Source organism: Aquarana catesbeiana, linkage group LG05, assembly GCF_042186555.1.
Source record: "Aquarana catesbeiana isolate 2022-GZ linkage group LG05, ASM4218655v1, whole genome shotgun sequence".
Classification (NCBI taxonomy): Eukaryota; Metazoa; Chordata; class Amphibia; order Anura; family Ranidae; genus Aquarana; species Aquarana catesbeiana.
The window spans coordinates 61,655,575-61,682,558 of NC_133328.1; the positions used below are offsets into that span (position 1 = coordinate 61,655,575).

The window sequence follows — 26,984 nt, forward strand, 5'->3', positions numbered from 1 at the left end:
CATATAACAGAGAAGGACCCTTGATCTCCATGTGGGTGGGGGTTGGACCCCTGCAAAGAGACCACTGTTTCCAAATGGAAAGCAAAGGACTTTAAACACCTAAGCAAGAAATTTACTAATACTGAAGCAGACAGAAGCAGTTGGTAACCAATCAGCTTCCAGTTTCAGTTTGTTCAGTTAACCTTTAAAAATGAAAGTTAGAAGCTGATTGGTTGCCATGTACAGCTGCTCAAGATTCTATCTGCTCCAATCTTAGTAAATTCCCCTCCTTTTGTTTTTATGCCAATGTTAATTTATGTAGCTGATTTAATATGAAAGTTTAAATGGGCTTTAATGTCAACTGTTAGCAATAAAAGGACATAGCTGTAACATAAACTTGAGATGGTACCCTCCTTACCTGTATATACTCACTTTCTCTTCACTTCTCCACTGCTCCCTTCAAGCACTAGGAGTGGACAGAACTTCTGTTTATGGAAAGCATGTGACTCACTTCTCTTCCCCATGACAGCACTGCTGCTTGGTGGCTGCCCATTCAGGCACAAAGCCCCGTCATATGGGGTCAGAGGTGGAGTTATTTTTCTTGAAAAAACTATATAGGCAACCTACCAGCATCCCTGCAATGCAGATATAAAGATATACATTTTTAAAACTTTCCCTGACAACGCTGATTGACAGTGAACCGCGTTGGGCGGGGCTTAAATTGTGACGTCATTACTCCCGCCAATGGGTGAAGGGACGGCGCTCTCTCTGTGTGCTTTTTTTAATACATTCATATTAAGTACCTGTCTTTTTCACAGTAAATGCAACTTTAGTGGTTTCACACTATGTGGCAACTTTAGTGGTTTCACACTTTTTAAACATATGATGATGCCTGGCCTGGTATTCCGACCATTTGGAGTGGATTGGATCTGACAGTAGGCAGCATGCATTGGAATACTGCAGAGCTCCTGGAGTGGTCTATCTGTAATATGTTGTATTGAAGTATTCGGTGGAGGGCACAAGGGGTTTATTTACTCATATCAAGGTGTATCCGTTCCACTGGTGAATGGTTGAAGATTTAATGCCAAAACGTTCAATGTATGAATTTTTACCATTTAAAAAATGTTCGATGTATGAACTTTAACTATTTCACTATTGGACTCTCTTGATTGTACACTTGTTTATGGTGTTTGGATTCACTTATACTTTTATATTTGTTGTTGTTGTAGTTTTTTGTGTGGATGCGCACTTATTTTGTGTATACCTAATACTAGTCATTTGCCCTCTGACTGCCTTTTTTAGGCACAGCTTCAGCTCCATTAATTATTGGGAGAGCTAAAAAAAAAAAAAACACCTTATGCACAATCTGTAAAAATCTATGTAGAATGTATGCTTACCTGGTGACCACCATATCTATGTGCCAATGGAACAAAGCCGGGAATGGTTTTACTACCACTAACAAACTGTAGAAAATCCATGGAGGTTGTAACAGATGAGTCCAGATCCAACAGACCCTCCAGAAGATCCTGGGGAAAATAAGGATGCAACTGTCTTATTACGTTCTAGTGTTATATTATTTTGAAAACAATTTCATGCAAGTTTATTGGTCAATCTATAATCATATTAACCACTTATATACTGGGCACTTTCACCCCCTTCCTGCCCAGGCCAATTTTTAGCTTTCAGCACTGTCCCACTTTGAATGACAATTGCGCAATCATGCAACACTGTACCCAAACAACATTTTTAGAATCTTTTTCTTTGAGACAGATAGAGCTTTCTTTTGGTGTTATTTAATCACCACTGAGTTTTTTTATTTTTTATTTTTTGTTAGCTTCTGTTAAAAAATTTTGTAAATAAGTAATTTTTGTCCTGCACTGATGAGGATTAACTGACGGGCACTGATAGGCTACACTGATGAGGAGGCACTAATATTCAGCACTGATGAGCGGCACTGATAGGCAGCCTTTATGGACACTGATAGGCGGCACTGACAGGCATCACTGGTGGGCACTGATTTTCATCACTGGTGGGCACTGGTGGGCATAGCTGATGGGGCTGCACTTATAATCAATGCACTGGTTATCAGTGCAGATCCCCCCTGTCAGGAAAACTGCTCATTGGCTCTCCTCTGCTCACGTGCTGTCAGCGTAAGTAGAGCAATGATCATAACCGGCACTTCCTATTTACACTGTGATCAGCTGTGATTGGAAACATCTGATCACAGGGTAAAGAGCCTACGTCATAGGCTCTTTGCCGTGATCTGAGAAATGCGGTGTGTCTGAGATAACTGGGAATAATGTACCTGTTAAGACTGCAGTACAGACTGAGAGCACAGGAGGTCATCAATTGACAAGATGTCTAGAAGATTAACAGATATTTTTTGCATTTTTGCACATCAAACAGATATAAGAAAACACTATTAATGACACATTCAACAGATAGAAATGAACCAAATAAGAGAAGTACCTTATTAGGGTTTACATACCCAAAAATCTTTTGGGTTTTGGAGCAGTGAAAAGGTTGGAGTAAAACCCCTAAAACTGTTCTGCAGCAAGGACCGAGACTTTAACATCTTTGTCCAGAAGGCCTGAGAGGACCTGACGGATATCTGTCAGTCTGTAAGGAGACACAGGGGTTGATTTACTAAAACTGGAGAGTTTTTTTTTTTGGCAAAGCTTAGTTGAGCAAGCTAAATTTAGAAGCTGATTGGCTACCATGCACAGGCGCATCAGATTTTGAACTCTCCAGTTTTAGTAAATCAACCCCATAGGCTTGAATTGAGAAAATGAAGAGGGGGCAGGGACCAAAACCCAAGTTTGTAGCCCTGGGTCAACACCACTTGCACTAAGGCATCTGCGATGCAAGATGTCAAAACATCTGAATGGCCAACAGTCGTCACCCCACTCTAGAAAGGGCACACCTTCATGTGGAAGAAGGCCTGGAGGTCCTTCAAGTTGAAGTTTAGGGAGTGGAGAATCTAAAGGGATGTTTTTTTTTCTTTTTCTTTTTACATGAGTGCTTACAGTGAAATTAACTTAACACAGTATTTCTCAACATTTTTTCAGGCACCTTTTAAACTTTTGGAAAATCTCAAGGCACCCGCCAAAATTATGGACAGTCTCGAGGCACCCCATTCTAAAATGTAAAAAAATTATTCTAATAGTTTTATATAACACATCAACATCCACACATGTAGGACACCCAATGTTACAGGTGATTTATTTTTCCAAATCCAATACACTTTTGCACACTGGTACTGACTAGTATTCCACTGTTTTTCTTCTCCCTCAGTTTAACTTCACCACTCAGCTAATGTGACCCCAGCGCTGACAGAGAGGGGCAGGTGAGTGTTTAGTTGTTAGGACGCCAGCGACTAGAAGTTCGTGGTGGTACACAGTGAAAACCAGTGGCTTTGTGTAACTAAAAAAGGCAGGCTTCGTCCATCTGCTGGCTTTTATTTACAATTTTGGGGCAATTTTTATTCATTTTGCCAAAGCGCCCCTGAAGAAACCTTAAGGCACCCTGATTAAAAAAGGCCGCCTTAACACATGGTGTGGTAAGTCCTCATTGCAAAGTAAACATGCATTATGAAAAAAAAGGGGGGGAACCATTGGAATGGACCTGAGGGAGCACTTAGAGTTTATTTTATCTGTGGGTATTACACGGCTTTGCGAGAGGATCTAGATCAAGTTGTGCTGTCCTGGCCTATGGAGTCAGAGAAAAAGATTAAGTGATATATTGGGAGAACGTGAGATAAGTAAAGGAAGAAGGAGATAGAGTAAATTAAAAACAGAGTTCATGCTAGAATCAGAAAATAAGGTACTACATGGTTTCTAGGCACCATCATGTTTTTTAACCCCTGAAGAAAACTCCTGAGTTGAAACAAGTTGGGTCTTTTATACATGTACACAAACAGTGTTTACTGACCTATAAGGGACAATGGTTTAGGTTATAAGATGATCATGTTCATAATTGCCTATTCTTTTTATAATTATGCTGTATTATAAGATCCCCAGGAAGACGACAGATTTGTCGAAACGGCGTAGGGAGGAGCGGCGTGCTGACGTCACCACCATACCACGCTGAACCCGGAAGAAACGGGCAGCAGCTGAAGCCGGCCGGCGCTACATGTTTTTATAAGCGATCTTTACTGCACAAATTGTAAGTGCTTTTCTTTTATAAATTAAAGTGGATTTTAACTGTATTACGCTATGGAGCATTTCTTTCCTATTTATCCATGGTCTGTGAGCGGATAAATCACGTTTGGATTGATTTCCTGGAGAGGTGGCTTCCGATCTGCGCACTGACAGAGACCCAGTGGCTGGGGGACACAGCCACATGTGTGCATGATCTCTGTGACAGGAGATCTTTGGATCTGGTAAGGGGCTTACCTTACTTGAGGTGGAGGATCTTCTCTCTATTTTAACATCACGCTCCCTACGGAGATAATCTTTATATCACTTGAAGGAAGGGTGTCTTTCTCCCTCTATCCAACCATTTTCTACACCCACAAGACCTACAGTTCATTTCAATCTATGACTAAATGGACTCTACTTAATCGTTTTTGTTTACTGAATGTTCCACTCATTTTTTTTGCATGCGATTCTTTTTTTTTTGCATGCGATTTATGTGCATTTTTTTTTTTTTTTTTTTTTTTTTTTTTTTTGTTATGAAACAATTCACTTGTGTTCATTCATAATTATGGTATTTTCAGTTAATATGATCATGTATTTGCAGCAGCCTTTAAATTGTATAGCTAGTAAGGTGGAGGTTGTTTCACATCTAAGGTTGCAGCAGCATTTTACATTTCAATTTTTGGTTTGAGATATTTGTCTTTTCATCACACACATGTGGGGATCATTTCCACTTATGGGATAGCGCAGTATTTTTTACGATATTACAGTATTATAAGATCTGTTGTTTCTTTTAATCTTTTGTACAAATAAAATTATGATATTTTAGACTTTGTGTTATATTTGGTGCCTTTGAAAATCCATCCAAAATATAAAACATTTCTTGGAGATAGAGGGTTTAAGGCTAGGTGCAGTTAAGTGGAAGACAAGCGCGAGGGAGGGATGAAGGCATTGGGTGCCAGGGTGGGGAGGCAAACCCCCCCAGACACATGGGTTTGTATTAGACATTTATGGACTTATGAGAGAATTGTTTTGAATTGCGGGGAACCCAAGAAGACAATCCAAATAGTCCATGTGGTTACCTATTTGGGATATCTGTCACTAAGTTGGGCTATCAATACTTCTAGGTGCTGGAGGTGGGTTAGTTCAGCACACCATTCAGTTGGGAGTAAATGTCATATTTCCAGTGTCTAATGCCGCGTACACACGAACGGACTTTACGGCATACCTGGTTCGGCGGACCGGAGTCCGCCGAAAAAATTGGATCGTGTGTGGGCTCCAGCAGACTTTTTTTCCCCAAAAGTTCGATGGACCTAGAAATGAAACATGTTTCAAATCTTTTCGACGGACTCGAGTCCGGTCGAAAAGTCCGCTCGTCTGTATGCTAGTCCGACGGACAAAAAACGACGCTAGGGCAGCTATTGGCTATGATCTTCCTTGTTTTAGTCCGGTCGTACGTCATCACGTACGAATCCGTCGGACTTTGGTTGATCGTGTGTAGGCAAGTCCGTTCATTCGGAAAGTCCGTCGTAATTTCCGTTGGAAAGATCACCGGACCAGGTGTGCCGTAAAGTCCGGTCGTGTGTACGCGGCATCAGAATCTCATTGTTGGACAGAAGTGATAAAAAGTGAAGACTTTTTTGGCTGTTGATAAGGTGTTGAGGAGTATGGCGATTTAAAAGAGATACTTTTTAATGCTCAGAGAGGGACATAATTTAGCAGTCAGCACCTTAGGCTTTTTCCAACTGAGAAAGAGGAGTACTTTTGCCACCAGTAACTTTGATGAGAGCATCTGGAGCTGGTCTGAAAAATCACTGTTTCTTGAAGGCCTTGCGGATCAAATGTTTTTTACAAGACACTTTAGCCAAATGGCCCTACTCATATATACCGAGAGAAGACTAATGCAAAGAAATAAGTTGAGAGGTGTCTAGCAAGCCATCACAGAAACTTTCTATGTGCCCTGTTCAAACCATATATGTGCAGTAGTGTGCAGGAAAATGCAACTCAACAAACATGGTGTGAACAAGCCCCTTATATTTGAAAACGAATTGCCAGGACACTGTGGGTAGGATGGCAGGAACAGCCTACATGAGACTGGCAACTCTGCTCTGAATTCAGGAAAAGTGAATCATCATTGCCACACAAATACAAGAAGTTGCATAAGGTTGAATTCAATAACAGGCTCAACGAGTATTTGCGGTACTTGTAGGATGACTAAGAGAAACTTATAAGTGCAGATTTACTTATAATTAACTGCTACGTATTTTTTTTTTTTTAATGGGAGGTCATAGTTTTTTTTTTTTTTGTTAAATATTTTTTATTGGTTTTTAAACAGAAATAACAAGGAAAAGTACAGAAAAGGATGAGTATCGCACAAGGGTAAGTTGAATACATTACAGTATGCATTTGCGGACGCAGCCGCTAATCTCGTGAGTAAGAAAGGTGAGTCGTTATATATAAACCGTATTATTAGATCATACATTAAGGGGAAATATTCCGTGAAGCTTGAAAGAGTCTATACATTAGAGATATTGTCACTAAGTCCTAGAGCTCTAGCTATACATCATCAGGGATGTTGGTTGATATAAGATGAATGAGGGTGGGGGTGGGGGTGGGGGTATGAATTATCTGGTTATGAGGTTCACTCGGTAAATTTTGTTTTTAAAGTTCGGTTTGGGTGATTATAGGCGTGGGTAGGAGTTTGCAAAAGGGATTTGTAGGGGACGAGTTGGGAGAATAGTAGTGTGCGTGTTGTCGTGATTATTGTCAGCAGAGGGTATAACTTTTGTAAGTGTCGACTTGAGTTTTGGGGTTGTGGGATTCATCAACAACGGAAGGGAAAATAAGAGGGACAGTGATTATCCAGGTTAAGGAAATATGCGGTATTGTAGTCATCGTCACAGCAGTCGTATTGCTGTTATGTAAAATATTGTTTGTATTCATCAGTGGTAGTGAAGTGTATCCAGCATGTCCATGTTTTGATGAACTTAGGTTGTGTTTCTTTGGCCTGATGTATGAGGTCTTCCATGACCATCGTTTTTTGTATGCGTGTAAACCATTCTGCGATGGATGGTTGGTCTGTTGAGCGCCATTTGAGGGGGATACAAAGCTTAGCAGCGTTCACCATGTGCATGGCCAGAGACAGTGGCAATTTGGAGTGATGGAGCAGGAATGCTGCAGGGTTGAAGTCTAACGTATAAGTCGTTATTTTGCTGATCAGTTTGTGTACTTCTGACCAGAAGGGTTGAATTTTTGTGCAGGACCACCAGACATGTAAGAACGATCCAATCTCAGTTTTGCATCTCCAACATGTTTGGGTAATTGACGGGTCAATATGATGCAGCGTCAGTGGTGGTCTGTACCATCTTGATAGTATTTTAAAGGCGTTTTCCTGTACTTGCACATTAATTGATCCTTTGTGGGCCAAGGTATATATTTTTTCCCATTCTGCGTCAGTAAGGGTTATTGAGAGGTCCTGTTCCCATTGTCTGGTGGTCCAGTGTTTCATTGGTGTGCGGGCTGTGAATAGGAGTGCATATGTCTGGGATATCAGGTGTTTTTGTGGGTCCCCACTTGCGCATAGGTTTTCAAATGTGGTGGTCTGCCTGGACCACTCCGGTCTGGGCTTAGGTTTGTTAAAAAAGTGTCTCAGTTGGACGTATGTCCAGAAAGGGAAAGAATTCATGTTTATTTTTGACGCAAGCGCTGGTTGGGATAAGAAATGATTTCCGTCGAAAAAATGCGCTACTTTTACAGTAGGGTGGGGCCAGTGGTCTGCTAAGAAGGTGGGATGCATTCCCGGCAAAAAGTCTGGGTTCATCCGTAATGGGGTCATTGGGCCATTAGGTGAAGAGATTTTGTGGAGTTTACAGGTTGTGTGGAAGGAGGCCAATGTGAGGTTAATTAATGGGTGGTGCTTGGATTCAGGGGGATGTTGGAGTTAGTGATCCAGGGGAGATGAGACAGTGGGAGATCTGAGAATGATTGCTCTATGTGGATCCAGTCTTTGTGTGCAGAGTGTATATTCCAATCTATAATTCTTGTAAGATGGCACGCTTGTTGGTACTTGCGTAGATCGGGAAGACCAATGCCCCCTAAAATTTTGGGGGCGGTCAGTCTCAGGAAGCTTAGTCTCGGGCATAGTTTGGCCCATACGAATGATGTACAGGCTTTTTGATAGGTGGAGAAGAATGTCTTCGGAAGTTTGATGGGAATAGTTTGCAAAATATATAAAAGTCGGGGCAGAATGTTCATTTTGACTATTGTGGCTCTGCCGAACCAGGAAAAAAGTCCCGAGGACCATTTTTTTAAGTCTAATTGTATTTTTTGTAAAATTGTTGCATGGTTTAGGGTGTATAAGTCGTTCAAGGAGGTCGGTAATAGAATACCTAGATATTGGATTGCTCTAGCATTCCACGAGAACGGGTAATTGAGTTGGCATTGTCGACATAGTTCAGGGGCGAGGGTAATATTCAGGGCTGTCGATTTCGAGTAATTTATTTGGAGGTTAGAGAGGGTATGAAAAGTATTAAAGTCTTTGAGGAGGTTGGGTATTGTCGTGAGGGGGTCGGTGAGAAAGAGGAGTATGTCGTCCACGAAGGCAGCTACTTTATATGTGCGTCTTTTGATGGTAATTCCCTTAATGTCTTGATTGGCTCTCAGGCGTCGCAGGAAGGGCTCCAGGGATAAGATAAAAATTAAAGGGGAGAGTGGGCATCCTTGACGGGTTCCATTCGACACGGAGAAGGCGTTCGACAGGCGGCCGTTTACATGGACCTTGGCAGTAGGGTTAGAGTAAAGGGCCGATATGAAATTAAGCATCGTTGGGGGAAGACCTATCATCCGTAGGGTTTCTGACATATAGTCCCAGGCCACCCTGTCAAACGCCTTCTCCGCGTCGAGAGAAAGCATAAATCCGCTACAGCGGTTGGACGTAAGCCAGTGGTGGATATTAAGAGCTTTTAGAGTATTATCTCTCGCCTCTCTACCTGGAACGAAGCCGACCTGGTCTAGATCAATGAGTTGGGGCAATAGTGGTAATATACGGTTCGCTAAAGTCTTTGCATACCATTTTAAGTCCACATTAAGGAGCGAGATGGGCCTGTAATTAGTAACTAGGGAGGGGTCTTTGTCTGGTTTTGGGATTACAGCTATATGGGCAGTTAGGAGGTCTCGAGGCGGTGTCGTAGGGGTTGCGAAGGAGTTAAAGGCTTTTAAGAAGAAGGGGGTGAGTGTTTCTGCATAAGTTTTAAAGTAGCCGACTGTCAAGCCATCGGGGCCGGGGCTTTTACCTGATTTTAGTTGTTTCAAAGCTGGATCTATTTCTTCTCTGGTTAGGGGGGAGGCCAGATCTTGGGCTGCGGAAGTGGGGCCATATTGTTGTAAAAATTCGACTATCATTTCTGTTCGTTTGTTTTTATCTGCGGAGGAGTTAGATGGGTGAAGGTTATATAGTTTGCTATAATATTGGACAAACTGTTGTGCAATGTCTGGGGTTTTGGTAAGTTTGCCTCCTGCTGGATCAGTGATGGAGTGAATCGTTGTGTGAGCTTTTGTCACTTGTAAGGCTCGAGCTAGCATTTTACTGGCTTTGTTGCCATATTCATAAAACGTTTTTTTGGAGAGGATGTATTTGCGTCGGATTTGGGTGTCTAATATGTCAAGGAGATCTTTTCTAGTTTGAATCAGTTCTGTCATAGTGGAGAGGGCTTGGGTTTGTTTATGAGCATTTTCTAGCCGATGGATTTTGTTGAGGAGGTCTAAGTATTGTTTTCTGCGTATTCGATTGCGTTTAGCCGCCGCTGCGATTAAGATTCCCCTGACTACACATTTGTGTGTTTCCCATATGGTAAGTGGGGACGTGTCTGTCGAAACATTCTCTTGAAAGAAATGTTTGAGGTTGGATTCAACCTCAGCCATGATGGAAGGGTCATTCAGTAGTGATGGGTCCAGTTTCCATGTTTGTGAGCGGGGTGTCGTGTTTGGGATTTTAAGTGTGAGAGAGGTGGGGTGATGATCGGAGAGAAGCATTGGGTCAATTGAGGCGTGGTGGATTAGAGATAAATCTTTTTGTGTTAGAAAGATGTAATCAATTCTTGAATATCTGTCGTGGGGAGCGGAGTAAAATGTGAAGTCTTTAACGTTTGGGTTCATGGTGCGCCAGGAGTCATGTAGTAATAATTGATTGAGTAACGATTTAATCGTCTTAAGGGCCGAATATGGGAGTGAGGAGGAGCCGGTAGACGTGTCTTGGATAGGGTTAAGCGGAACATTGAAGTCTCCCCCCAAGATGAGGGTGCCTTCTTGGAAGGTCGTGAGTGTGTCCGTAATTTTCCGAAAGAAAGGTACCTGACCGCAATTGGGAGTGTATATATTCACTAAAGTGAACTTCCTATTGAGGAGGGAACCTTTAAGAAAGAGGTACCTGCCCTCCTCGTCTATTATAGAGTCCGTGATTTGAATGGGGCAGGATTTAGCAATGAGAATTGAGACTCCTTTTGTTTTGTGTAACGGGTTGGTAGCGTGGTATACCGTGGGATATCGGTGGTTTTGTAATTTTGGCGTGGAGTCGGATCGAAAGTGGGTTTCTTGAAGGAAAATAATGTCAGCCTTATTGCGGTACATGGTGAGGAGTAGTTTGGAGCGTTTCTCTGGTATGTTGAGGCCTTTTACGTTTAGTGATATGAGTTTGAGCTTGGTGCTATGGGCGATGCTGGACGGATTCGTCATTGTATGGATGTGTGAGTGTATTTGGGAGGATAGTATTTGCTGCGATGGAGGAAGTGATAGGATGTGCTTAGAGATATGTGCGTGTGGGTAAGGCAGGTCAGGGGACAGGGGTAGGGGAGGGTGAACAATACCGGTATTAAGTGTGACCCTAATCACCTAAGTCAGTGACCAGGAACACAATAATTTACTAACCGGATAAGGTCAGTGGTGTGTGTGGGTTTGTATATATGAGGTGCTGGATAAGATTCGTTTAACCACTGTGTGGGGGTTGGTTTATCAATCGAGAGATGTCTACAGTAGGTAGGAAAGTCTGCCAGTGAGGTCTAGCCCACCAACAGCCTTAATTTATATATGTGGTGAAATAGGGGAGACAAGTATGTGGTATATATGTTGGGAAACTAGACGGAATGAGGTCACATGGTTGACAGGGTGGTCGATAATTAGTGTTGGCGAGATATTTAGACGAGTAATAATATCAATGGTTAGTTATATCTTAGATTGAGTGGGGGCGAGTGAACGTTTGGATGGTGTTTATGGGTAGGGTCGTATCGGTGAGGGGGAAAATGCGCTAAGAAGGATAACCGTAATAAACATTGCTACACAAGTAAATAAACATCTATTTCTAGACATATGGTCCATATATTAGTCTAGCCTAAGGCTGAGTAAGCAGGGTAACATATCATACGTGGTGACAATCCCGTAAATTAATATATCTATGTTTGAATAGAGTTGTTATTAATTGATAATAAAGCTATCTTAACCTGTGTGGTGTGTGGGCATAGGTGTGTGTAGTCAACTCAGGCAAAAATAACAGTTCAGAAAAGTTTTAGTCATAGTTTTACTTTAAAGCTGAACTTCAGGCAAATGAACTTTCATTTAAATATACAGTGACAAGAAAAAGTATGTGAACCCCTTGGTTTTCTGCAGTAATATGCTATAAAATGTTATCTGATCCTCATCTAAGTAACAACATAAGACAAACACAGTGTGCTTAAGCTGATAACAAGCAATTCTAATTTCTTATGTCTTTATTGAACACACACATTAAAAATTCACAGTGCTGGAGGAAAAAGTAAGTGAACCCACTGACTAAATCATTCTGCCTGCAGAAAACTACAGGAGGGGGCGAAGACCAGTCACCCTGCACAAGCAGAGAGACTAGCACTGACCGGTTATTATTACAGGAATCTTTTACACATAGGGAAAGTCTTACTGGATTACTGCAGAGATCTGTTAGAAATGCACAAAGCACATCAAGATTCAAAGAAGAATAAACATGACTTTAGACAATGTTTGCTTATCCCAGAGTTCAGCTACTATTTAAAGTGTAAGTAAACCCCCCGATTGTTTTCAGCCAAGGAAGCTGCCATCTTTGCCTCTGTTTAAAGTGGTTGTAAACTCACTTAAAAAAAAAAACTAACAACTGCAAGACAAAGGCATAATGAGCTAGTATGCATAGCATACTAGCTCATTATGTAATACTCACCTGAGATCAAAGCCCTCGCTGCGGTGCCCATACACCACTCCGGCGGCCGACATCACTCCCCGGGGTTACTTCTGGGTATCGCGGCTCCGGCGCTGTGATTGGCCGGAGCCGCGATTATGTTGATTCCATGCATGCGCACGGTAACGGCACACTCACTGAAGCAAGGGCACATACGTGCCCTTGCTTCAGTTTGCGTCAGTGCGCATGTGCTGATGACGTCGGCACATGCAAATACAGGGGATATCTCCTAAACCGTGCATGTTTAGGAGATATCCGGGGTAGCTACAGGTAAGCCTTATTATAGGCTTACCTGTAGCAAAAAGTGGTCTGTAAGGGTTTATAACCACTTTAATCTACAACTGCCATGATGCTGCACTTGTGATCAGTTATGACACCAGCCACTGGATGGTTTGACAGTTTGGTTGAGAGACAACCAATGGGAATGTTACATTTCTGGCACGTTTTATGGATGGATTTACTTCTGCTTTAAGGACCAGGCATTTTCTGGCACTTTTTGTTTAAAAAGAAAAATCTGTATTTTTGCAAGAAAATCCCAAACATTATATATATATATTTTTTTAGCAGAAACCCTAGAGAATAGAGTCATAACATTCTGACCGGGCCTCCGAGAGTTACAGAGACTGCCGAGGACCATCTGGCCCTCGGTTTTCTCTATGGCTAACTTCCGGTGCCAGCAGATTCCTTCTCCGGATCGCCGAGCGAGCTGGTAGAAGCACCGGAGGGCGGTGGGAGGGGGATGTCCCCTCCCGCCGCCTGTAAGAATGATCAAACGGCTGAATAGCCATTATGATTGTTCTTACAGTGTAGGGAATCTCAGGCTGAAAAAAATGATATCTGAATGATGCCTGTGACTGTAGGCATCATTCAGATATCACCACTGAAAGCCCAGGACATCATATGACGTTCTGCGGTATGGAAGTGGTTAATGCAAAAAAACACACTATACTAACCATATAACACAATTTTTGGGTAAAATATAAAACATTAATAATGCTGAGTAAATACACTATATTGTCAAAAGTATTGGGATGCCTGCCTTTACACACACACATGAACTTTAATGGGCTCCCAGTCTTAGTCCGTAGGGTTCAATATTGAGTTGGCCAACCCTTTGCAGCTATAACAGCTTCAACTCTTCTGGGAAGGCTGTCCACAAGGTTTAGGAGTGTGTCTATGGGAATGTTTGACCATTCTTCCAGAAGGTTATTTGTGCGGTCAGGCATTGATGTGGACGAGAAGGCCTGGCTCGCAGTCTCCACTCTATTTCATCCCAAAGGTGTTCTATCGGGTTGAGGTCAGCACTCTGTGCAGGCCAGTCAAGTTCCTCCACCCCACACTCGATCATGTCGTTTTTTTCTCAATTTTTTTAAATCCAATTAGAAAACTGTTTGAAAAAACTGTGCACAATATTGTGTGAAAACCATAAACGGTTGGTGCTATAAAAATCTTGAACAACAATAATGATAAACAGATCCCTAAGGCTGGCCAAAGATGGACTGTTGTTTTTTCAATCAGCTAGCAAACTGAATGGAAAAAAACGGAAAATTGTATACTCACCTTTCCGTAATTTTCCTTTCCTGTTGCATCTCATGGCAGCATACACCTATGGGTTGTGGCTCCGCCCCCGCAACCTGATAGGACCGCGTAGCTATTAAGGTCTGAGAGAGCCCCTGCCCCAGTATTCTCCGTATATATATACCTCACCTCAGATGGATGGGCATTTGTATGCTGCCATGAGATGCGACAGGAAAGGAAAATTACGGAAAGGTGAGTATACAATTTTCCGTTTTCCTGTCGCATCATGGCAGCATACACCTATGGGGAATAACTCGCAAACTGGGTGGGTATGAGCAAAAGATAAGTTTTATTTAGAAGGTATTGAGGAGTTAGCCTGAATAATTGCTCTCCCAAATTCAACCATGGACAATCTAGTGGAGTCCACTTTATAATGAGAAATAAAGGTGGTTTTTGAAGACCAAGTGGCTGCTTTGCAGATGGTTTCGGCTGATACCCTGCAGTAGGCCGCCCAGGAAGTCGCCATTGCCCTTGTGGAGTGTGCCCTGAAGCCCTCAGGTACTCGTGTGTTGTTAGATGCGTAAGCTCTTTTAATGATCTTCACCAACCATGCTGCGATGGTGCGAGAGGTTGCTGCTTGTCCTCTTCTAAAGCCATGAGGAATGACTAGTAGGTTCTCTGTCTTCCTCAGATCGCTGGTTGCCAAGAGGTAGGCCTGGATATTAGTCTTTATATCAAGTGGGTGTGGATCACCCTGTTCTGTGGAGAGGGTGGGGAGACATAGCTCTTGGTTAAAGTGGAAAGACGCTGACACCTTCGGGATGAAGCGATCCGATGGTTTTAAGACTACTTTGTCTGGATAGAACATTAGGTATGGTTCCTTAGCCTGTAAGGCCTGAATTTCCGATACCCTTTTGGCCGATGTAATTGCTATTAGGAAGGTAACCTTGAGAGTTAGGTCCCACAGGGAAACGTCCTCTAACGGAAAAAATGGCTCATGGGATAAGGCTTCAAACACTACCGAAAGATCCCATGTCGGGAAGGAAGGTTTTCTAGGTGGTCTCAACTTTAGGCAGGCCTTCTGAAATTGGATGATAAGAGGTTCTTGAGCCCATTTCACTCCTGTCATGGCGGACAGGGCTGATACATGTACCTTCAGGGTACTAGACCTAAGACCTTTATCTAGTCCTAGCTGGAGAAACTCGAGGATCTGAGCAACTGATGGAGATGCCGGGTTCCAGGATTGCCGTTGTGCGATTGAGAGAAAACTCTCCCAGATCCTTTTATAGGTTTTATTGGTCGTGCATTTCCTGGCCTGAAGGAGAGTGTCTACCACTTTCTGGGAGCATCCTTGGACTAAGAACCTAGTCCTTTCAATCTCCAGGCTATTAGATGCAACCTCTCTGGAAATGGGTGAAGGAGTTGCCCCTGCGACAGTATATCTGCTGTCATTGGGAGTGTCAGTGGTTCTGCTGTGCTCAATTGGAGGAGCGTCGTAAACCATGGTCGTCTCGGCCAAAATGGGAGGACTGCTAACACTGTGGATTTCGACCTCTTGAGTCTGAGTAAGAATCTCGGAATGAGTGGCGTTGGCGGAAAGATGTACCCCAAATGGAAGTTCCAGTCATGCTGTAGGCAATCCGTGCCTTCTGCCGATGGGAAAGGAATTCTGGCTAGATACCTCTGACATTTCGTGTTGACCGTTGTTGCTGCCAGGTCTATATCCGGTATCCCCCAGGTTTGGGTTATGAGGGTAAAGGCTTGGTGACTTAAAGCCCACTCGTTGTTTGATACAAAGGTCCGACTTAGAGAGTCGGCTAGTTGGTTTTGAACTCCTGGGACATACGTTGCCGTTAATCCCGACAGGTTCAGCTGTGCCCACTCGAAGACTGGATGGACTTCCTGCATCATGGGGCGACTCCTGGTGCCCCCTTGCCTGTTGATATAGGCAACTGCCACCCTGTTGTCCAATTTTAGCAGGACTTCTTTCCCCCTGAGGAGGGGGCTGAAGGCTAACAGAGCTTGGAATGCTGCTTTCATCTCCAATATATTTGAAACCACGTTCTGTGTCCTGAATGTCCAAAGGTCCTGGACTGCGTGATGGCAGTAATGTGCCCCCCAGCCCTTCAGGCTGGCGTCTGAAGTGATTACTTCTTGAGGAAGAGGGACTATATGCCTGCATCTCTTCAGATTGTTCAATCTGGTCCACCACCAGAGTGATTGTTTTACTTCTTTCTGGATTATGATTGGCTGAGACAATGACACCCCGTTCCACTGTCTTAACATTGATGCTTGCAGGGGTCTGGTGTTCCATTGGGCCCATTGTACCATCGGGATGGTTGCTGAGAATGACCCCAGTATGCTGAGGTACTCCCGGGCTGGTAGTGTGGTAGAAGCTAATAACTTTCTTGCCTTCTAAATTAGACTGGGAATTTTTCTCTGCGGATGTTCTATCGTGTTGAGACGGGTGTCTAGTTCCGCCCCCAGGAATATCATTCTCTGAGTGGGCTGTAAGTTGTTTTTCCCCCAGTTTATAATCCAGCCGAAGTTTTGTAGGGTGGTGATCAGAATGGATCGATGCCGTAGAAGGGAATCCTGATTGTCTGCTAGCAAGAGGATGTCATCCAGGTAATGATGGACTCTCAATCCTTGTTCTCTCAGTAAGGCTATTACTGGCAGTAAGACTTTTGTGAATGTCCTTGGAGCGGTGGAGATCCCGAATGGGAGACTTCGGAACTGAAAATGATGAAAACCTACTGCAAAGCGGAGAAACTTTTGAAATGAGATGTGAATGGGGACGTGCAGATAGGCGTCTTGTAAATCGACAGAAAGCATCCAATCTCCAATATTCATGGCCCGAAGAATTGACTGGAGGCTCTCCATTTTGAATGTCTCGACTAAGATTGAGCGATTGAGATTCTTTAAGTCTAGAACAGGACGGAGACTCCCTGTTTTTTTCTTCACCAGAAACAATGGGGAGTAGAATCCCGTTGACCTTTGGGATAGTGGGACTTCCACTATGGCTTCCTTTTGTAGCAGATCTTGGACGTATCTTGTTAGTAGCGTCCTTTTTTCCCGAGATGCCGGTAATCTGGTTACAGAGAATTGGTCTCTTGGAGACCGTGTCTTGAATTTCCATTTGTGCCCGAACTGGACAGTGTCTAACGTCCATGGGTCCTTTATTGTATCCGCCCCGGACCTGCTTGTATCTCATGAGTCTGGCCCCCACTATAGCTGGTTGGGCGGACGCACCTTCAAAAAGACTTTTGATCCCCTGTGGTAGGGGTCTTAGACTTTTGGAGCTTGAGGAATGATGACTGGGGGTTCTTCCAGTTCCTCCTATACTCTTTCCCAGGCCTGTAGGACCTTGCCTCCCTGTATTTATCCGGGAGATTTCTTCTAGAAACAGGTGGTCTCTGCTGTCTGGGCCTCCTATCTGAAGGAATGAGTCCCGATTTCCCTCCGGTGACTTTAGATATGGCCGAGTCCAGTTTTTCTCCAAAAAGATTTATACCATCAAAGGGTATTTTACACCAGTTGGACTTTGAGGAGGGATCTGCCGACCAGGGTTTTAACCAAAGCGCCCTTCTGGCCATTACTGAGCTTAACATTGCTCTTGAAGTGGTTTTAATTATATACACAGAGGCTTCTGCCACAAAGTCGCCTGCAAGACTAAGTTCTTGGAGGGCTGAGATAACTTTCTCTTGTTCCACTCCTTCTGACACCAGCTTCTCGGCCATCGTGGACCAGCTTGAGATAGCCTTGCCGACAGCAGCCAGTGCTATTGCTGGCCTGCAAGGGCCACCTGCCGTGTGGTAGGTTCTTTTAAGATCCAGATCGATCTTTCTATCCAGGACATCTCTGAATGTGACTGCATCCTCTATTGGGAGTGTTACGTGCCTAGCGAGGCGCATCAGAGAGGAGTCGACCACTGGGTGAGATATTAGTGGGTTGTCATTAAGCTCTTTAAGTGGATAGAGCTTTGCTAATCTGTTGCTGAGGCCGTTTTTTTTCTCTGGCTTTTGCCACTCATCCTTAATTAGATCCTCAAGTTCGTCAATGAACGGGAAGGTCTCCGGGTCTTTTTTAAGGTTTGGAAAGTATTTCCTCACTTTTTGAGGAGTTTCTTTTTCCTCCACCCAGTCGATCGCCTCCTTTACTGACTTCACAAATGGATCGATTAGTGAAAAATCAAAGCCGGTGGATGCCTCTAGATCATCAATGTCAGAGAAACGGTCTGACGTCTTTGAAGATGATGGAGCAGCGGATGAGGTATTTTGTATGGGTCTGCTGGCTTCTGGCCCTGCAATTTGCAGGGATGGTTCGTTCGGTTCCCTTGTGTCTGTTTCTCTGTCTTTAGTTGCCTCGATGAAGCACGTGCGACAGGCTAGTTTGTCTGGAAGTGCTGTAGCACCGCAAATCCAGCAGGAGTTCCCGGGTGGACGGGAAGACTGGGGGACAGGAGGTTTCCTGCGCGCAGGGGATTTCTTGTGATGGGAGTGACTATGCCTTGATTTTGAACGACTCCTCCTGTGACTTGATCTGCTCCTCCTGCGACTTGAGCGGCTTCTGTGACTTGAGCGACTTCTGCCGCGCTCTGAGCGTCTCTGCCTGTGGCTTGAGCGGCTCCTTCTTGAAGGCTCCCCTCGTCTTGAATATGACGATCTGGAAGACCTGGTGGGGCTGTTCAATTTAAACAGCATTAGTGAAGGCTCTCTTTTTCCTTTCTTCATACTTACCCATCATCCCCTCTTACCTAGTAGGCTGGCGATGGTCTACCGGGGCAGCGGTCTCCATGAAAGGTGATGAACCAACCCATAACATATAGTTAGTTTAGCATGCATGAGATATAGCAGTTAGTGAGCAAGCAAAAGAAGCCAGAGAGCTTACCTGGACATGGAGAGAGTAAGAAAGAGACAGGGCAGTGCAGCTGGATAGTGTAGCAAAAAAATCCGGTCAGAATTCCTCCTTACAGGCTAAGGAGAGAAGAGACAAGAAAAAACTGACATTACAGCGTTTTTAAACTTGCTGCCGTCGCGGCGGTGATCACGTCACGCTTGCGCATGCGCAGAAGCGCTCTGAGGTGTTCGACGCCATCTTGGAAGCTGGAAAGGGGATGCCCTCGACGAGATACCGCTGTCTGCGCATGCGCGAAGAGCTGAGACGCTCGGCGCTAAGCACAGAGAGCAGAGAGGAGACACAAAGCTGGATGCTATGGAGACAGCGAGAAGGGGAAGTTACCCACAAGTGCACATGAGAGGAGCTGGAGACCGCTGCAAGCCAGAAACCTATTTAAGGTTTGTAATGCATAATAACATACCCCTGAGACCATCAGAGTGGGGTTCCTTCCGTTAAGCTCATTTAGAGGCTGTACAGGAGAGGACTTCCACCCAGGAGAGGCTAGAACCTGGCTGGGGCGAGAGTGGTAAGGGATGCATGTTCGGTCCTTGACAGGTGAGGAAAAAAAGGAGAATACTGGGGCAGGGGCTCTCTCAGAGTTTAATAGCTACGCGGTCCTATCAGGTTGCGGGGGCGGAGCCACAACCCATAGGTGTATGCTGCCATGATGCGACAGGAAACAAATGTATTCCCCCATCCACACAATCGAGGTGGATAGCAGAATCCTCCCCATTGAGACATTGGGGATGATTTACTAAATCTGGTGCAGCTGTGCATGGTAGATAATCAGATTCTAACGTCAGCTTGTTCAAATAAGCTTTGACTAAAAACCTGGAAGCTGATTGGTTTCTATGCAGATCTGCATCAGATTTTGCACTCTTCAGTTTTAGTAAATCAACCCCACTGCATTCCAACAGAGGGGGCTCTTTGCTGTCAGAATACAATGATCGGCGGCTGCAGCCGCTGACTGAGAAAAAATGTTCCAACAAGCCCATTCAACAGAATTGAACTGCTCCAAGCAGGAGCGGCCACACATGGATCAAAATTCATCCAATCTCTGCTAAACCGGCCAAATTTCAATCCATCTACGACCAGCTTAAGCCCTCATGCACACTGGCATTTTTTCCTGCCTCTAAACTCCCCCGTATTTTAGCTTATGCATCCATGCACACGATGGGGGTTATTTACGAAAGGCAAATCCACTTTCCACTGCAAGTGCACTTGGAAGTGCAGTCACTCTAAATATAAGGGGTAGATCTAAAATGAGGGGAAGCTCTGCTGATTTTATCATCCAATCATGTGCAAGCTAAAATGCTGTTTTTTATTTTCCTTGCATCTTCCCCTTGGATCTACAGCAACTTTACTTTCAGAAGCACTTGCAGTGAAAAGTGGATTTTCCTTTAGTAAATAACCCCCATTGACTCTTAGCAGCATTTAGTGGCAGGAGAGTTTAGAGGCTGAAAAAAAAAACCCCTCTGCTAGTGCGTCCAGGAGCAGCAGAGTTTGGGCATAAAAAAAACACTTGACACTTAAAAACGTGCGTTAATGCTAGGCTTGGTTAGTGCTTTAGCGTCAATTCATTTCATTGGCCAAAATAAATGATTTATTCTGGCCAATTAACCACTTGCTGACCAGTTACAGTACATATACTGCAGCAGGTCCGCTCTATTGCGCAAAACGACGTACCTGTACGTTGTTTCATGCAATAGATACTGTCGGCGGATCCTCATTTTGACAGGGGACAACATGGAGATTTGCTGTTCCTAGTGATCAGGAACAGGGTTCTCTGTGTTTTCCCAGTGAGCCCATCCCCCACACAGTTAGAACACACCCAGCGAACACAGTTAACCCCTTGATCGCCCCCTAGTGTTAACCCCTTCCCTGTCAGTGTCATTTATACGGTAATCAGTGCATTTTTTTTTAGCACTGATCAATGTAATAATGTCACTGGTCCCCAAAAAGTGTAACTTGGAGTCAGATATGTCCACCGCAATATAGCATTCACGCTAAAAAACATAGATTGCCGCCAGTAAAAACATAAAAAAAAAAAAAAGTCCATAAATCTATCCCCTATTTTGTAGACACTATATCTTTTGCGCAAACCAATTAATATACACTTATTGCGATTTTTTTACCGAAAATATGTAGAAGAATATATATTGGCCTAAAAACTGATGAATACATTTGTTTTTTAGATTTTTTTTTTTTGGATATGTATTATTTCAAAACTGTCGGTCTTTTTTTGTTTATATCGCAAAAAATAAATACTGCAGAGATGATCAAAAGTAAGCTCTATTTGTGGGGAAAAAAAGGACATCAATTTTGTTTGCGTACAACGTCGCGCGAGTCAGTTAAAGCGACGCAGTGCCGTATCGCAAAAAATGGCCTAGTCATTAAGGGGGTAAATCCTTCCCGGGCTCAAGTGGTTAAATTAATTAACACCCAAGTGCTTGGCGCCTGTAAACGTGCCTAAGCGCTTGTAAAGGTGATAGACACTTTTACAAGTGCCAGGCGTTTTTTTTCTGCAAAAACGCTGCTGGCTTCTAAGAGGATTAAAAAAAAACATCCTGTGTGCATGAGGCCTTGCTGTCAAAAAGGAGAAAATGTCTCTGCCAATTATTCAGGAAAACAATATGAAATATGGACAGGAGTCATACCTCAGAGAAAGCAACGAGCTGTACCTCAGAGGCAAATGGAGTTGGGTAGACATAAGAGAAGATACAATCTTTCACTTTTCTTAGGTAGTTTTCCTCAATAGGGTCGATTGGCAATTCACCTGCATGTTTACACAAAAAAAGTAAAAAACGCTTAAAGTGGAACTTTAGTCAGAAATTGATATCATGCTAGATCACTTCACGCTGGCCCCTTTTACATATAGCTATTTAGAACATTATAAGTGCCTGTACCCACTTTAAAGTGATACTAAATTCTCGTTTTTCTTAGTTTAAAAATAACAAACATGTTATACTTACCTGCTCTGTGCAGTTGGTTTTGCCCAGAGCAGCCCAGATCCTCCTCTTCCCTGAGCCCTCTCTGGTTCTCCTGAGCCGGAGCCGCGATGATGTCACTCTAGCGCATGCGCGCAGGAGCCGTCGGTAACGTCACAGTACAACTGAAGCAACGGCGCGTACGTGCCATTGCGTTAGTTTGCTTACGTGCGCATGTGCCGATGACGTTGGCACATGCAAATACAGGGATATCTCCTAAACCCTGCAGGTTTAGGAGATATCCAGTGCAGCTACAGGCAAGCCTAATTATAGGCTTGCCTGTAGTATAACGTGCTTGTAAAGAGATTACAACCACTTTAATACTTACAAAGCTAGTTGACTGGCTGCTATGCTAATCCACTGGCTCTTAGGCCTCGTATATCAGAAGGGAAAATTCGTAAGACAAGCTATCTGTGGATTTTTGGATCGTTAGTACGGTGCATTCGACAGCCGATTTGACTTTTTCGTCAGACAAAAGCTGGATGTGCAGACTATAAAATTTTTATCAGATGTGAACTCAACATCTGATTTTCGGATGGTCAGTACAGAAATCGTCACACAAAACTCGAAAGTATAACCACGCATGCTCGGAATCAAGGAACGACTGGGAAGAGTTTGGTCTTGTAAACTACCATTCGTAATCTAGAATTAACATTTGTGACGTGGCTATTGATGAAATATTGAAATGCAGTGCACAATTCTCATCTTCTTTAATGGGGTAATAATGAAGCTGTTATGCTGGTGATACTGATGTAGTTATGCCAAACGTATTTTAAAAGGCTTTTGTTTTGTACGATCTGAAAATCGTGAATTAACGCTCACCAAACTTCTACTAACATGAAATTAGCAAAAGGGGGCAAAAGGGTGACGCTTGAGAAATGAACTTCCTCTTTATACTCTCATAGTACGTCACTATGTTCATAGTTAGTATGCTAGACAAAATCCTGCACACGCGCTTTTGACAAAATCAGATGCTCGGTCGTCCAACAATCAGACCGTGTGTACGAGGCTTTAGACCCCATACACACTATTTGATTTTCTGCAGATTTTTGTCTTCAGATTCACCAAAACCAGGTAGCGCAAGGGCCTGCCTGATTGTATACAAATTGAAACTCTTAAAGGGGTTGTAAAGGTAAGTGTCTTTTAACCTTAATGCATCCTATGCATTTAGGTGAAAAAACACCTGTCAGTGACCGGCCCCCAGACCCCCCCCCCCCCCCCCGTTTTACTTACCTGAACCCTCCACGGGGACGTGCCGTCTCTCTGCCCGGGGTTCTCGGCTGTTGATTGGATAGACTGATAGCAGCGCAGCCATTGGCTCCTGCTGCTGTCAATCAAATCCAATGACGCGGCCGCCGAATGCTGGACTCGGGAGCGTGCCCGTATGGTAACCCCCTGGAAGAGCGATTCTCCCAGGGGGTTATCTGAAGCGGGGAGGAGCCGAGAGAGCCGCCGAGGGACCCCAGAAGACCAGGATCAGGGGCCATACTGTGCAAAACGAGCTGCACAGTGGAGGTAAGTATGATATGTTCGTTATTTAAAAAAAAAAAAAATTTAACTTTAGTGTCGCTTTAAGGTTTGACCTCATATTATATGGTTTTGGTAAATCTGAAGACAAAAATCTGCAGAAGATCTAATAGTGTGTATGGGGCCTTATACTTGAATCGCTAACCTAAAATGAGTATGGAGTCCAGAAACATCAGAGAAAATTTAGAAGTCCTTATATGCATACTATATGGAGGCCAGCCTCTCAACCTATTAAAGCCAGAGGAGCAGATGGAGAGCAGATAGCACCTTCACAAGGACAGCCCCGTGTTTCTTTTAAACAATTTGTTTACCTAGGACATCTTCCGCTGACACGCTCCATAGATTCATAGAAGACACTTTACTCTTTATTACACAGTGCTCAGAGCTGTTCAGTGCATATTGCAGGAATGTACTTCCAATGTTCTTTGTACTTAATATGGGGTGAGCAGTCCAGGCCAAGCAACTCGTCCTCCACAGTGTCCACAGACACATGACAGCTACACTCAGCAACATGCCGGAACTCAACCATTTGTTTGACATCAGAAATCCTCAAAACTGCATCCAATAGGAAATCTCCGTCCGAACCATTGTTATCACTCCCCACAGCAGTCCTCCACCTGGAATACAAAATAATCAAAGAAAACGTTCAGTACAGTAACAGATGTGTGTGTATACAGTATATACTGTATACATTTTACTATTATTATACAGGATTTACATAACGCCATCAGTTTGTACAGTGCTTTACAAAATGAGGGCAGACTGCACAGTACAATTCAATACAAGAGGAGTCAGAGGGCCGAGCTTGTTAGAGCTTACAATTTTTTTTTTTCCGTTTTCAAATATTTTATTGAGAATAATACAGTACATGTTATTAGTACATATTTTGAAATAATAAAAGATAGACAAATTTGGATAAAGAAACTTCTCAACTAAATAGTTAAGAAAAAACAATAAATTTATGACTTAAAAGTAAGTTGTATGAGGATATGCAAATTCTGCTAAACGAATTTTCAAACTGTAAGTATTACAAATAATTAGCAAAATTGAGTTTAGACATTAGAGCTTACAATTTAAAGGCTTGTTCGTGCTACCGGTTGAGGGGCAGTAAAACCTTGCAATTGAGCTGTGTTTTTTTAAAGTGGATGTAAACCCGAAATTTTTTATTTTTTTTTAAAGCGGGGGTTCACCCACACCGCCAAAAAAAAAAAATATTAAAAGCCAGCAGCTACAAATACTGCAGCTGCTGACTTTTAATACATGGCCACTTACCTGTCCCAGGGTCCAGCGATGTCGGCAGGGGATGCTGAGAACCCGCTCGGTTCTCGGCAGCTGCCGCCGCCATCCTAGGTGAGGGAATCAGGAAGTGAAGCGTTGCGGCTTCACTTCCCGGTTCCCTACTGCGCATGCGCGAGTCGCGCTGCGCGTCCCAAATGGTCCCCGCTCTCTCCTGGGAGCTGTGTGTTCCCAGCAGACAGCGCGGTCGGGACGGGAAGAGGCATAGACTCCCATGGGAGTCTATGCCGGAAGTGGGTGCAAATACCTGTCTTAGACAGGTATCTGCACCCCCCTCCCCCCTGAAATGTGCCAAATGTGACACCGGAGGGGGGGAGGGTTCCGAAAAGCGGAAGTTCCATTTTTATGTGGAACTCCGCTTTAAGTCATATTGTAGAGTATAGGATTTCCTATCATTTGAGCCCAGTCTTGCCACAAAGAGTTAATCCATCTCTGAGCAATCCTCTTTTATTGTTCAGTGAGAAAAACTTTGTCAAATCCTCCCCCTTGCTATGAGTGACAGGTGATTTACATATCTCGTGCACCAGCCTAAGACATGCATTATTTTTTAATTTCCTCCCCCACTCCTTTCTTCAGCAGCTCTGCAAGGATTGGCTGTTCCACACCTCAGTATGATTTGGCATGCTGAAGTCATGTGGTTACTTTCCTGTCTTTTCACTGGATGTTAGAGATCATAGCAGAAGTTCAGTGTTAGAAATACACAGGAGAAAATGCCTATTGACAAGGGGAGTGTAGAGGTGGGCGGGGAATCTACTGACATCACAACTCCACCCACCGAGCTCCAGACAACAGACCCACCCACAGAATCTGCAGTTTTTCGGGTCTCATAACAGACAGAGGGGAGACATTTGACAGGTAAAGATACATGCAGGAGGCATGTATATCCTTATAGATAACCCCTATGGCAGTAGTTTAGAAAGGATGACATTGGGTTTACATCCACTTTAAGTTCCCCTTTTAGCTGCAGAGGCAGAGCCTAGGGGCGTACACATGCTGTGGCAGGAACTATACCTCCTGTTACTTTTGACAGGTGTAGTGCCCACCTGGCGCAACCCATTCAAGTTACTAGGGCCTCTCTGCAAGTGCCCTGCAACTATATGCCAGGGGTAAAAGCAGAGGGTGAGGAGGCGATACAGTGCCTTCTCACTGCCTGTCAAATGCTCTCTGAAGAGCAATCCGAATGTAAAGCACTATTCAAAGATCAACTCACATGTAAATAAGTCCTAAAAATGAATAGTCAAGGGATACAAGAGGTAACAACTGTGGGGGATGAGCTGATAGAGAAAGTAAAAGTTCAGCTTATTATGTAGAGGCAGAATAGGCCTCTCTGAAGAGATGGGTTTTCAAGGATAGCCCAAAGGTGGACAGAGTGGGAGATAGTTGGACAGATTTGGGTAAGGAGTTCCAGAGTATGGCAGAGGCTCTGGAGAAGTCCTGGAGGTGAGCATGGGAGGAGAAGATGAGAGGCTACAGAGCAGGAGGTCTTGGGAGAACTCACCGGCCACTTTATTAGGTACACATGTTCAACTGCTTGGTAACACGAATTGCTAATCAGCCAATCACATGGCAGCAACTTATTGCATCTAGACGTGGTGAAGATGACTTGCTGAGTTTCAATTAGAGCATCAGAATGGGGAACAAAAGGGATTTAAGTGTCTTTGAACATGACATGGTTGTTGGTGCCGAAAAAGAGAAAATATCCAATAAGTGGCAGTTGTGTGGAGAAAAATGCCTTGTTGATGTCAGAGGAGAATGGGAAGACTGTTTCCAGATAATGGAAAGGCAACAGTAAAGCTGGATTCACACTTTACAATTCTCTGTAGATTTTTTCCTTTAAATTTACCAAAACCATATAATATGAGGTCAAACCTTAAGAGTTTTAATTTGTATGCAATCAGGCAGGCCCTTGCACTACATGGTTTTGGTAAATCTAAAGGAAATCAGACAACAAAAGTTGTATAGTGTGTATGGGGTCTTACTCAAATAACCACTTGTTACAAGCTATGCAGAATACCATCTCTGAATGCACAACGAATCGAACCTTGAAGCAGATGGGCTACAGCAGCAGAAAACAATACCGGGTGCCACTCCTGTCAGCTAAGAACAGGAAACTGAGGTTACAATTTGCACAGGTTCACCAAAATTGGACAATAGAAGATTGGAGAAACGTTGCCTGGTCTGATGAGTCTCTTTTTCAGCTGCGACATTCAGATGGTAGAGTCAGAATTTGGTGTAAACAACATGAAAGCATGGATCCATCCTGCCTTGTATCACCGCTTCAGACTGGTGGTGATGTAATGGTGTGGGGGATATTTTCTTGGCACACTTTGGGCCCCTTAGTACCAATTGAGCATTGTTTAAATGCCACGACCTATCTGGTTATTGTTGCTGATAAGGATGAGCTCCGGC

General features: G+C 43.7%; 1 protein-coding gene across 2 annotated transcripts in view; it reads right to left on the reverse strand.

The window, feature by feature from the left end:
- The window catches only part of LOC141144284 (protein adenylyltransferase SelO-like), a 166,525-nt gene that overhangs the window by 132,804 nt on the left and 6,737 nt on the right, over positions 1–26,984 (reverse strand). For both annotated transcript variants that reach the window (XM_073629796.1, XM_073629797.1), the window contains exons 2-4: positions 23,591–23,896; positions 21,423–21,541; positions 1,377–1,505 (exon numbers count right to left, since the gene is read on the reverse strand). In XM_073629796.1, coding sequence (XP_073485897.1) covers positions 1,377–1,505; positions 21,423–21,541; positions 23,591–23,819 — 477 coding nt within the window. In that variant the 5' untranslated portion in view covers positions 23,820–23,896. The remainder of the gene's footprint in view (positions 1–1,376; positions 1,506–21,422; positions 21,542–23,590; positions 23,897–26,984) is intronic.